Source organism: Schistocerca nitens, chromosome 4, assembly GCF_023898315.1.
Source record: "Schistocerca nitens isolate TAMUIC-IGC-003100 chromosome 4, iqSchNite1.1, whole genome shotgun sequence".
Taxonomy (NCBI): domain Eukaryota; kingdom Metazoa; phylum Arthropoda; class Insecta; order Orthoptera; family Acrididae; genus Schistocerca; species Schistocerca nitens.
In genome coordinates, this window is record NC_064617.1 from 861,445,372 (window position 1) to 861,458,567 (window position 13,196).

Here is a 13,196-nt window from a genome sequence, read left to right on the forward strand (position 1 = left end):
GCTCTCCGATTTGGAGTTGACTGTGGTTAACACGAAACATTGTTTGGTGGGGACGCCGGGTACTTTAAAATACATACACCACCATCACTCCAATTAAGTAACATAAAAACCGTCGCCTACTCGGACGGGAAGCGAAATACTAGCAATTCTTCATTCCAAAAGTCTCTATATTCAAGAGACAAACAGATTTCGAACCAGCAGAAAGCCAGCTATGGATGAGGCACCCATCAGTGTTTTTCATATACACTACTGGCCATTAAAATTGCTACACCACGAAGTTGACGTGCTACAGACGCCAAATTTAACCGACAGGAACAAGATGCTGTGATATGCAATTGATTAGCTTTTCACAGCATTCACACAAGGTTGGCGCCGGTGGCGACACCTACAACGTGCTGACATGAATAAAGTTTCCAACCGATTTCTCATATACAAATAGCAGTTGCCGTCGTTGCCTGGTGAAACGTTGTTGTGATGCCTCGTGTAAGGAGGAGAAATGCGTACCATCACGTTTCCGACTTTGATAAAGGTCGGATTGTAGCCTATCGCGATTGCGGTTTATCGTATCGCGACATTGCTGCTCACGTTGGTCGAGATCCAATGACTGTTAGCAGAATATGGAATCGGTGGGTTCAGGAAGATAATACGGAACGCCGTGCTGGATCCCAACGGCCTCGTTTCACTAGCAGTCGAGATGACAGACATCTTATCCGCATGGCTGTAACGGATCGTGCAGCCACGTCTCGGTCCCTGAGTCAACATATGGGGACGTTTGCACAACAACCACCTGCACGAACAGTTCGACGACGTTTGCAGCAGCATGAACTATCAGCTCGGAGACCATGGCTGCGGTTACCCTTGACTCTGCATCACAGACAGGAGCGCCTGCTATGGTATACTCAACGACGAACCTGGGTGCGCGAATGGCAAAACATTTCTTCGGATCAATCCAGGTTCTGTTTACAGCGTCATGATGGTCGCATCCGTGTTTGGCGACACCGCGGTGAACGCACATTGGAAGCGTGTATTCGTCATCGCCATACTGGCGTATCACCCGGCGTGACGGTATGGGGTGCCATTGGTTACACGTCTCGGTCACCTCTTGTTCGCATTGAAGGCACTTTGAACAGTGGACGTTACATTTCAGATGTGTTACGACCCGTGGCTCTACCCTTCATTCGATCCCTGCGAAACCCTACATTTGAGCAGGATAATGCACGACTGCATGATGCAGGTCCTGTACGAGCCTTTCTGGATACTGAAAATATTCGACTGCTGCCCTGGCCAGCACATTCTCCAGATCTCGCACCAATTGAAAACGTCTGGTCAATGGTGGCTGAGCAACTGGTTCGTCATAATACGACAGTCACTACTCTTGATGAACTGTGGTATCGTGCCGAAGCTGCATGGGCAACTGTACCTGTACACGCCATCCAAGCTCTGTTTGACTCAATTCCCAGGCGCATCAAGGCCGTTATTACGGCCATAGGTGGTTGTTCTGGGTACTGATTTCTCAGGATCTGTGCACCCAAATTGCGTGGAAATGTAATCACATGTCAGTTCTAGTATAATATATTTGTCCAATGAATACCCGTTTATCATCTGCATTTCTTCTTGGTTTGGCAATTTTAATTGCCAGTAGTGTATGTTGGTCAGGACACAGCGGTTTCCAGCCGCAGCGCCACAATAATATGTCCTTTGTCTAAACCGCTTATATCAATGGATTTCCACACTTGCGGCCCCTATCTTCACTACAGTGACTCTCTTCCGCTTGCATTCCTTCCTTACTGCGTCACGTGCCCGCAATACCACCAGGAGACAAAGATTTCCACACTTGCGGCCCCTATTTTCACTACAGTGACTCTCTTCCGCTTGCATTCCTTCCTTACTGCGTCACGTGCCCGCAATACCACCAGGAGACAAAAAAAATGGTTCAAATGGTTCTGAGCACTATGGGACTCAACATCTGTGGTCATAAGTCCCCTAGAACTTAGAACTACTTAAACCTAACTAACCTAAGGACATCACACACATCCATGCCCGAGGCAGGATTCGAACCTGCGACCGTAGCAGTCGCGCGGTTCCTGACTGAGCGCCTAGAACCGCTAGACCACCGCGGCCGGCACCAGGAGACATTCAGCCTAGCGATGGACAGTGGTCATAACGTTTTTCTTCATCAATGTATTGTGAGCCTTAACGTCGAAAAGAAATGCTGCTACTTACTTTCATGTTTCAACTTTGCTTACCAATCACTGGTTAAGGTACAGCACTTGCTGAGCGGGAATAGCAGGGTTCATAATTCCCCGTAACTTGCGGTTGATTCATGTCAGCGTGATTAAAAGTTTCCGTCATTGTCACGTTACATCAGAAAAGAGACGTGCACTCAAGAAATACGACAAAACTATTTTTGAAATCCAATCGTCATTTGTCGATACGCATTTTGCGAACACATGAATGGTGAAAGATAATAGAAAAAAGAGTAATACACACATCCCCTTTGGAGTAACAGGCTAATAAGTTTTACACAATGTTTCATAAACTTCGACGTCAAAAAAAATTTTTTTTTAATATTTTCGAAAGAGCTTGAGATTGTCTGTGCAGCTGAACACAGATTGTCGCAAATATTTGAAAATATTATTCGACTAATTTCTTCAAACTCTTTCATTTTCATGTTTATGTCCGAATAATCCGTCAATTCCAGAATGAGATTTTCACTCTGCAGCGGATTGTGCGCTGATATGAAACTTCCTGGCAGATTAAAACTGTGTGCCGGACCGAGACTCGGACTCGGGAACTTTGCCTTTCGCGGGCAAGTGCTCTACTAACTGAGCTACCCAAGCACGACCCACGCCCCGTCCTCACAACTTCACTTCTGCCAGTACCTCGTCTCCTACCTTCCAAGCACTTGCCCGCGAAAGGCAAAGGTCCCGAGTTCGAGTCTCGGTCCGGCACACAGTTTTAATGTGCCAGGAAGTTTCAATCCGTCAATTTTTTGCCGGAACGTGCTGGTATTTTCCCCACTTCTTCTATAAGAATACCATTATCGATATCGCCTACGTGCACAGTCACGTGTGGGAAGTCGTTGATGCCATGTTTCCGTATCATTGTGTCTATAACCGGAAAGCAAATGGGAAGCGGAGAATGCACGGGGAGTGACGATTTTATCACCCGTGTGCACGCAGCTATCAAAACCTAGTGGCACAGTAACAGTTTTGTCTCGGGCTTGTTTGTGGGGCGGCAGACAAAAGTCTCACCCCACTGTCACGTCGTAACATGCGCACATCTACGTATACACCCATAGACTGGACAAGAGTGACAAAACAGTAACGGTGACAAAAATTACCCGTGCGCGCTAACCTTAGTTATCCGTTGCTTCCTTAAACAACTGAAGGCTCGTGCCGGGATGAATTCCTTGAATAGGTCGCGCCTATTTCTTTGTCAATTCGTGTTCATATGAGGTGTTGTTCCGTCTCAACTGAAATCGTCACCGATGAGCCGTAAAATCCAATCTACATTCCATTATACGAGGGCTATTCGGAAAGTAAGTTCCGATGGGTCGCGAAATGGAAACACTGTGAAAATCATTTGCAATAGTTAGCTACACTTTACAGCTACCTCTCAACATAATCGCCGCTCGAACTTCGACATTTGTCGTAGCATTGTACCAACTCTCCAGTATTCTCGTCATAGAAGGCAGCCGCCAGTGCTTTCCGACAATTCTCGCTCTTCTACAGCTCGTTGTCTGTGCCAAAACTTTGGCTTCATAGCCAGCGCTTCATGTGGGCAGGAATGAAACTCAGGACGAGACAATTAAGGTCTGTGTTGAGGGTGACCAAACAATTCCTATCGAAAGGCTGCAGGAGCATCTTCATTACCGCAGAGTGCGGCTGCGACGTGTCGTGACGAACGAAACGTGTGACAGTTATGTTATGTGGGCTGCATGACATCAGGCGAAATCTCTCACCAGGTCCTCATACTTAGGGAACACACTATTTTCTAGGCAACTTTATGTCCTCACTGTGCGCTCAGAACTGAAAAAAGTAACGTTCCGCGATCAATGGGCATACTAGAGACGCTACCCAGTACATCTTTGGAAGACTTCTTTTCCACAGTGGTTTTCACTTTACGACGATCGGAACATATTTTTCGAAAAGCCCTCGTATATACAGTACTAAATCCCTATGTGTTCCTATCAGAGTGTCTAAATATCGTTTTTGGAAGGTTACTATCAACGGCTGTCAAGTAATGTATAAAACGCCTGTTTGACCATCAGCAGCTTTTATTTTAAACCCAAATATCGACCAGTTTCAGTCACGGACAATTTTCACGGATAAGGGTTAAAAGGGTTTAAGCCACAACGTTACATTTGTCATTACTTAAATGACGTGTATAGCATGTCATGAATACCAGTATATGACACAGGACTTTTACAAGCAAACATACTAATACCAAGTGTACACAGAGCAGAACTGAAGAGAAGCACTGCTTTGTGTACACTTGGTATTAGTATGTTTGCTTGTAAAAGTCCTGTGGCGTGTACTAATATTCATGACATGCTCTACACATTACTTTAGTAATGAAAAATGTAATGTTGTGGCTTAAGTAATTGTAACCCTCTGTGAAGATGGTCCATGACTGAAACTGGTTGATATTTGGGTTTAAAATAAAAGCAGCTGATGGCCAAACTTGCATTTTATACATGTCTAAACGTCGTGGCATGGAATAAAAATAACGTATATAATGTTCCTGCCAATGGCCTTGTCGCAGTGGTAGCAACGGTTCCTGGCAGATCACCGAAGTTAAGTGCTGTTGGGCTTGGCTAGCACTTGGATGGGTGACCGTCCAGGCTGCCGAGTGCTGTTGGCAAGCAGAATGCACTCAGCCCTTGAGAGATCAATTGAGGAGCTGCTTCACTGAGAACTGGCAGCTCTGGTAACGAAGACACAACGGCCGGTAGAACGGTGTGCTGACCATGTGCTCCTCCATATCAACATCCAGTGATGCTTATCGGCTGACTGTGAATTGGTGGATGATCAGTACTGTTGGGCCTTCCAAGGCCTTTTCGGACGGAGGTTGGTTAGATAATATTCCTGGAGTACTGCCATCTGTGTGGTCTTAAAAGCTACCGACGAAGTTATTAACACACAAATAAACAATATCAGATTAACAACAGCTAATGTCATAAACCACCTGCGAGCTGCCTCAATAACACTATTAGCATTCGTTAGTTTTAAACCTCAGACAATTAACTGGTAGGGAGTTATACATCCATGAATCATATTTGTATCTAACAATGGTCCATGTGCCATAAACAAAACCAGTCGCCGGCCGAAGTGGCCGTGCAGTTAAAAGGCGCTGCATTCTGGAACCGCAAGACCGCTACGGTCGCAGGTTCGAATCCTGCCTCGGGCATGGATGTTTGTGATGTCCTTAGGTTAGTTAGGTTTAACTAGTTCTAAGTTCTAGGGGACTAATGACCTCAGAAGTTGAGTCCCATAGTGCTCAGAGCCATTTGAACCATTTGAACCAAAACCAGTCACAGTTAATACTATAGAACAAACCATTGAGAATTTTGGAAATGAGTTAAGCTTAGACTGATGACCCAAAACATTATGACTACCTGCTTAATAGCTCGTTTGTCCGTCTTTAGAACGAAGTACATAATTAATTTTGTGTATCGGGTAGGTTTGTGGAGGTATGTGGCATTAGATGTCTACGCACAGGTCATGTAATTCGCGTAAATAACGGGCCTGTGACTTGTGTATGTGGTGGTGGCGCCCGATAGCGAACCCATATGGGTTCCATACAATTTATCTCAGGTGAATCTGGCCGCCAGAGACAGCAACGTTGAGTTCATTACAACGCTCCTCAAACCACTACAGCATAGTTCTGGCTCCGAGACACGGACGCTTATACTGCTGAAAGATGACATCGCCGTCGGGGTAAGCCGGCCGCCGTGGCCGAGCGGTTCTAGGCGCTTCAGTCCGGAAGCGCGCGACTGCTACGGTCGCAGGTTCGAATCCTGCCTCGGGCATTGATGTGTGTGATGTCCTTAAGTTAGTTAGGTTTAAGTAGTTCTAAGTCTAGGAGACTGATGACCTCAGATGTTAAGTCCCATAGTGCTCAGAGCCATTTTTTTGAGCCGTCGGGGTAAACCTTAAGCACGAAGGGATGCAGGTGGTTCACAGTTGTCGGCGTGTCTTCGATTAAGCCCATCCCACAACCCCTTGAGGGCTCTGTCGTCTGCTTGCCATCTGCCCTGCAGGGAGCGGTGCATGTTTCTCGTGATGGGTCCTGTACTACTTTTCTTGTGAGGCCTAGTCGGGTTCCCTGCATGCTACCTGCGCTGGCCAGTCGGAAGTCCTGTAGGACGGGGAATCTTGAGGCAACGCCACTTAACCCTCGAGACCAAACAGAGCGTCACGAACCCGCCGGCCAAACTGCGATCTTTCTCAAAAAATGGCTCTGAGCACTATGGGACTCAACATCTTAGGTCATAAGTCCCCTAGAACTTAGAACTACTTAAACCGAACCAACCTAAGGACATCACACACACCCATGCCCGAGGCAGGATTCGAACCTGCAACCGTAGCAGTCCCGCGGTTCCGGACTGCAGCGCCAGAACCGCTAGACCACCGCGGCCGGCCGATCTTTCTCGAACGATTGTAAAGAAACTGTTTGGTATCAAAATTTGACTATCGCACATCTCATAGCTTCGTTCATCATATTCATGATGAACTGCCTATCATTTCGCTAATGGTCATATTTTCTGTGATTTTTAGTCTTAATCAAACTACTGCAACAATTTCGGAAAGTTTGCAGTGGAATTCCTTGTATCTTGCAAACGGTTTCAGATATCGTAACAAGGTTTTGGCAAATGGCAGTGTGCAATGAAGAGAGTGTTTCGCCATATGATGAATATGCAGAACTTCCATGTCTACCGTGAGAGTCATGCGATAACAAATTTTTTCAGTGAGATGATGTAACATTTTAGCGCCATCAATAGCTGGTGAAACGAGAATTACTATGGGTTCAGAACAATATGTGTGAAGGAATTTCACTTTATTTTTATACCGAGAATGGGCATTTTTCATAAAATATCGACACATCTGTCCATCAGTTATGATTTATGATCCTATCGCAATTTCAGTTGCAGTACAATGTCAGTGAGATGAATACTTACAAAGTCAGCTGTATTTTGGCGAAAGAAACCGATTAATATGGCAACAAGGGCTCTTACGTATTACTCAAAACTCGTCACTGATAACGTTTGTCTGGAGAAAAATAAAAGTGATGACACGTCTGGGGAAATTTCGGCGAAATCCTATGTCCCAGTCTATTTTTAATAGCGAATGATATGGACTGAACCTGGGCAACGGACTTTATTTCTATATCGCAATAACCTAGAAATATGAAAACAATTAACAGCATATAACATGCCATCTATACAGAGTGAGGGATAGTAATTTCTCACTACAAACATCTTTTAGTTTGTCAAAGATATTGTTAATCTGTTTACACCTTGATGGATAGTTGATTGAATTTTGCAAATTTAAATGTTTTCATATTTGTCATATCCTTGAGATACAGAAATGAAAGTCTCTGACCAGTGTCAATCCACATAATTCATTATTAAAGACACTCTGGGTATAGGATTCCATTAAAATTTCAACAGAAGTATCGATTTATTTTCGTCAGACTTATTATTACCTTTAATTTTGTGTGGAGAGGTGTTATCAGTGGAGAGTTTTGAGTAATCGTTAAGTTTCCTTGTTCGCCATGTTCGAATCACCTGTTTCTTTCACCAAAAACACAGGAGAGTTTGTAAATGTTCATGTCACTAACATTTTAATGCAGTTGAAGTTGCGACAGAATCATAAAATTGCAACTGATGGAAAGACAAGTCAATAGTTTATGGAAATGTTCGTTCTCGGTATAAAAATAAAATGAAGGGTTACTCCAATGTTGTTCCAAACTCAAAGTAATTCTCGATTCACCAGCTATCGATCGCGTTTAAATATTACATAATTTCTTTGAAAAAATCTGTAGTCGCTTAAATATCGCGGTAGGTGTGGAAGTTTCGCATGTTACTGATATGGCGGAATACTCTCCTATTTGCGTAGTGTCATTTCCCAAAATCTTGTTTCTATGGGGTGTTCAAATAGTCTCTCCGCAGTGGTTGTTAGCCGCGCGTGCCGTATGCCGCAGTGAATGTGCGGAAATGAAACTTAGTGAAAGACAAGTTATTAATTTAGTGAATTATACACTCCGTCTTCAGGCCACAAGTGGCCCATCGGGGCCATTCGACCGCCGTGTCATCCTCAGTTGCTGATGCGGATAGGAGGGGCGTGGGGTCAGCACAACGCTCTCCCGGTCGGTATGATAGTTTTCTTGACAGGAGCCGCTACTATTCGGCCGAGTAGCTCCGCAGTTGGCATCACGAGGCTGAGTGCACCCCGAAAAATGGCGGTCTGGATGGTCACCCATCCAAGTGCCGACCACTCCCGACAGAGCTTAACTTCGGTGATCTCACGGGAACCGGTATATCCACTGTAGCAAGGCCGTTGCCTATTAATTTGTTGAATATTCATTTTTACTTACAAATTTTCACATTAAATGTTGAAAGTGTCCCCCCCCCCCCCCCCTGTTGCTGAAAACATGAATACACAATTCAATTCGTCTAATCATGTTTCCAAACACAAGCTGTAACATTTCTTCTGTAACAGAAGCAGTGAAAGTGAATATTGCAGTTTTCAGTTCACCAATGGATTTTGGACGGTTTTTATTGACAGTTGCTTTCGCTGCACCCTAGAAGAAAAAGTCAGGTGGTGTTAGGGTTAGGCGATCGTGGAGGCCAGTGTCCCTGTGAAATTATGCGATCACCAAAAACATCAGCAAGCAGTGACATTGAAACGCAAGCTATATGCGCGGTTGCATCATTTTGTTGAAAATAACACACACCAACGATACTACTGACGCTGGCTGAGATAATGAAGGAAAGGGTAGGCAGGCGAACAATCATACGGCACGCGCGGCTAACGATCATACGGCACTGCGGAAAGACTTTTTGAACACTCCGTACATCTGAAACCGTTTGCAAGCTATGAGGAATTTTGTGAATATTTTATTTTAGATTTTTTGCTGGCGCGCGAGCTCGGTACGAGACTGCTGATAGACAGCAATATCCTATAAAGTTTAAAGAAGAATTCAGTGTGTTAGCTACATTTCGTACGTATCAACATATGACCTAACATGCAACAAACGCAAATTCATAGCAACCTCCAGTTTTCACTGCAAACTTTGAGAAGTTTTTGCGACAGGTTACTTAATCCTAAAATATAACAATAAATATAACCATTAGCGAAATGATAGGCAGTTAATCATGAAGTTGACATTTGAAGCTATAAGACGTGAGGGAATCAAATTTCCTTGCCTGCGCACCTAATCATAAGGCCTACGTAAACGATCAAACTTGTTTGACAAAATAGCTCTTATCTAGCCAAGGATTTGCTTAGCCAGGCCGTACACGCACAGAAGATGTTTGTCAATGTAACCTAACCTTAGAAGCAGACGTTGTTTGTGTTCGTGAATTTTTTGACAGTAGTGAGAATGGCCACAAACGCAAACAAAGTAGATTTGGCATTGACTTTGGTGCCATGTTTAAAGAAGATGAAGAAAACAACACGCTGGTCCAGGCAGTGGCTTAAAACGAGAGATTTACCCGTGAAAATACGCTAAAGGAAATAGGCCTAATACTCTCAGAACCCGATGATTACATCAACTTTCTTCAAATGCACAATGAAACTCCCAAAAACTCGTTAAGTCCCCCGAAAAAGGGGAAACTTGTCCGTCAAATTCGCTCTTATCGAGCCACAGATATGTCAAACAAGCCTGTGCACGTACCAAGAAAACTTGTCTATTTAACCATACTTTTGAAGCAGACTTTTTCGTGTATATTGCAGTTTGGTTCTAATGGGAATGGCTACAAATGCAGATAAAGTATTTCTGAGTCCGGCACTGTGTTTAAAAAAGAAGAAAACAAGAAGCTTACCCAGGGAATGGTTTAAAGCGAGAAATATACACATGAAAACCTGTAAACGGAAATTTTACACTCAGAACACGATGATTACATGAACTTTGTGTGGTGGACAGTGAAATGTTTAATAACTTCGCCCTCACACTGAAAAAGACACAAGTACTGTATGCAAAAATTTATTTTCTTCTAATGACAGTTCATTAAAATATCACAACATGGGAATGTATAACCCACATCGTCCGTGGAAGAACAGGAGAACTTAGATTTATTTTCATTGCACTCCCGCCTGTATGTTATGGATAAAATTTTGATTTTGTTCATAACCTCTTTCTGCGTAATTTATGGCTATGAAAGATGTAATATCTCTATCATGTTGATAATCGTCGGTGCTATTTTGGTTTTAACCTTTATTGTACTTTTCACAGTTGTCGAACTCACGATACAATGAGATCAACTGTAACAAAATGATTTTTCACTAAACAAATGCAGGAAGATCTGCAGCGGATAGGCACTTAGTGCAGAGAGTGGCAACTGACCCTTAACATAGACAAATGCAATGTATTGCAAATACATAGAAAGAAGGATCCTTTATTGTATGATTATATGATAGCGGAACAAACACTGGTAGCAGTTACTTCTGTAAAATATCTGGGAGTATGCATACGGGACGATTTGAAGTGGAATGATCATATAAAATAAATTGTTGGTAAGGCGAGTGCCAGGTTGAGATTCATTGGGAGTGTCCTTAGAAAATGTAGTCTATCAACAAAGGAGGTGGCTTGCAAAACACTCGTTCGACATATACTTGAGTATTGCTCATCAGTGTGGGATCCGTACCAGGTCGGGTTGACAGAGGAGATAGAGAAGATCCAAAGAAGAGCAGCGCGTTTTGTCACAGGGTTGTCTGGTAAGCGTGATAGCGTTACGGAGATGTTTAGCAAACTCAAGTGGCAGACTCTGCAAGAGAGGCGCTGTGCATCGCGGGGCCTACACACCGTGTGAGAAGTTCAGAATGCGAAGTAGCCGTCACCCCGACCTGCAAGCCACCAGCCATGCACGTCATTTAGCAAAACTGCGGAGAACCTTACTCCCAGTGAGATTGGCTTTACTACCCCAGATCCTATGCAAACACGTGAGAATGTCTCTCATAGCACAAAACTGCTCCCACCAGCCTGCGTCCGTGACGCGCTGCACGTTTCGAGCCGCCATTCACCTCGATGACAGCGTTTGTGGAGAGGACCATCGTCCTAGAGGAGCAAAAATGTGATGCACCCCAAGAACTGACACGTTTCCATTGATCGACGGTCGAATCTCGGTGGTACTGTGCCCACTGCAATCGTAATTGACAATGTTGTTGAGTCAACATGTGAACACGTAAGAGTGGTCTACTGTGGAGCCCGAAACACTTGCGCTTGCACCAACATCGTGCTCTTTCGGCAGAGATGCCTCAGTTCGCCATTAATCCTGTTTACAAAGCAGAGAAGCCTCCGAACCCCACGTTCTCGTGAAGAGTCGTGGACGTCCAACCATGTAGCGCCTAGTGGTAAAATCACTGAGATGCTTACGACAATAGTACGTGAACATTAGACCAGCTTCGCCATTTTCGAGATACTTGTCCACAGGCTGTGCGAAATAATAATCTGCTCTTGTCACAGTCGCTTATCCCAATGAATTTCCCCATTTGCAGCCCATATCTTCGCTAGGGTGACCCCCCGTCCGTGGCGGATCCGCTTACATACTTTTGTTACCGCGTGACGTGTCCGCAACGCTATCAGGCGACATCCGATGTCGCGGTGGGCAGTGGTCATAATGTTTTGGCTGATCAGTGTATTTCTTAAATTTCACTGCTTTGAATTTATTTTCTAGAACAGCTCAATACTTTAACACGCACAGACAAATACGATTCTGAACTGTGAACGTGATAGTAGCCTATCTGAACGACCAGCACCAGAATGGAGATCCCAAAAATTACCTTCTGGTTAGCAGGTCGACATAGAAAATTTGTAGTCATACTTTTAGAGTAGGAATAACAATTGCACACAGCTAGCACATCGCTTACGGTAAATGTCGTGGTGAAGTTGATACGAGTGTCTGAAAACCCGCATGTTTAGATATCAGACTAAAAATTACAAAAATAGGAGGTCTGCAAAGCAATACTGTTAATCGGCAACGCTGCTCAATGTATGAAAGCATGCTTGCATATGATGTGGTGAAGATTTGTTTGACAATAAGATCGTTACAATAATGAATGGTTAATGATGGAATTGCTAACTCGAATATTATTTTCACGGCCTGATAGTTAACTGCACACTAGATACGGGTGGGAGATGCTATAGTAGTTTTTAAGAAAGCAACGACTGACTGAAATCTTCAAATATTAGTTGCAATTATATGCTACTTTCTTGTGCTTTTGCTAATTCGGCAATTATTACTAAATTATGCATGCTGTACAAATGAAAACAGTCAAAGAAGGTTATATTAGTAGCCAACCTGCCGTTATCCGGTTCATCTTCGCATACCGCTAACGCATTGGAACAGAGCGTCTACGACTGCAACAAGGGCTGTACCACAAACACCTGCGCTTCCGAGGTCGCCTACTAGTGTGACGTCAAATAGGGCGTCGCACGTTATGAATTGCAAATGAGACTGCCCCAAGGTGATTCTACTGACCAAAGTCCGCGGTTATTCGATAGTCCCACTGTAACAAACAGCCAGCTTCGATCGCGTTAAGGTAGTAAGGGGATCTGTAATGCACTTAATAATAATGATCAGATCTTTAACAGTAACCTCAGTCTTTTTGCATATGGTGTATTTATCTACACCGAAGTGCTATCTGAAAAAAATGCTGCTGAAATATCCAGTCAGATAGTGTAAGTCTTCAAAATTTTGTAAAGATTGGCAACTTGCTTTAAATGCAGAGAAATGTAAAGTTGTGCACATCACAAGCAGCACAAAGGTAGTTTCTTATAAATACAATATCAATAAGTCACATTTGGAATTATTGAACTCATACAGATATCAAGGTGTAACAATATGTGTGGAAATGACGTGTATTGATCACATGTAATCAATTGTAGGTAAAGCAAATGGTAGTCCTCGGTTCATTGGAAGGATACTGGAAAAATGCTATCAGTCTACAAAGGAGAGTTAGCTCCTATGT

At 43.7% G+C, this 13,196-nt stretch overlaps 1 protein-coding gene across 3 annotated transcripts in view; it reads right to left on the bottom strand.

Moving 5' to 3' along the window:
* Positions 1-12,584, bottom strand: part of LOC126253322 (alanine--glyoxylate aminotransferase 2, mitochondrial-like) — a 155,952-nt gene extending 143,368 nt beyond the window's left edge. For 2 of the 3 annotated variants that reach the window (XM_049954579.1, XM_049954578.1), the window contains exon 1: positions 12,527-12,584. In XM_049954579.1, the coding sequence (XP_049810536.1) occupies positions 12,527-12,545 (19 nt within the window). In that variant the 5' untranslated portion in view covers positions 12,546-12,584. The remainder of the gene's footprint in view (positions 1-12,526) is intronic. The other variant, XM_049954583.1, reaches the window with a different exon arrangement.
* Positions 12,585-13,196: the final 612 nt, after the last annotated feature.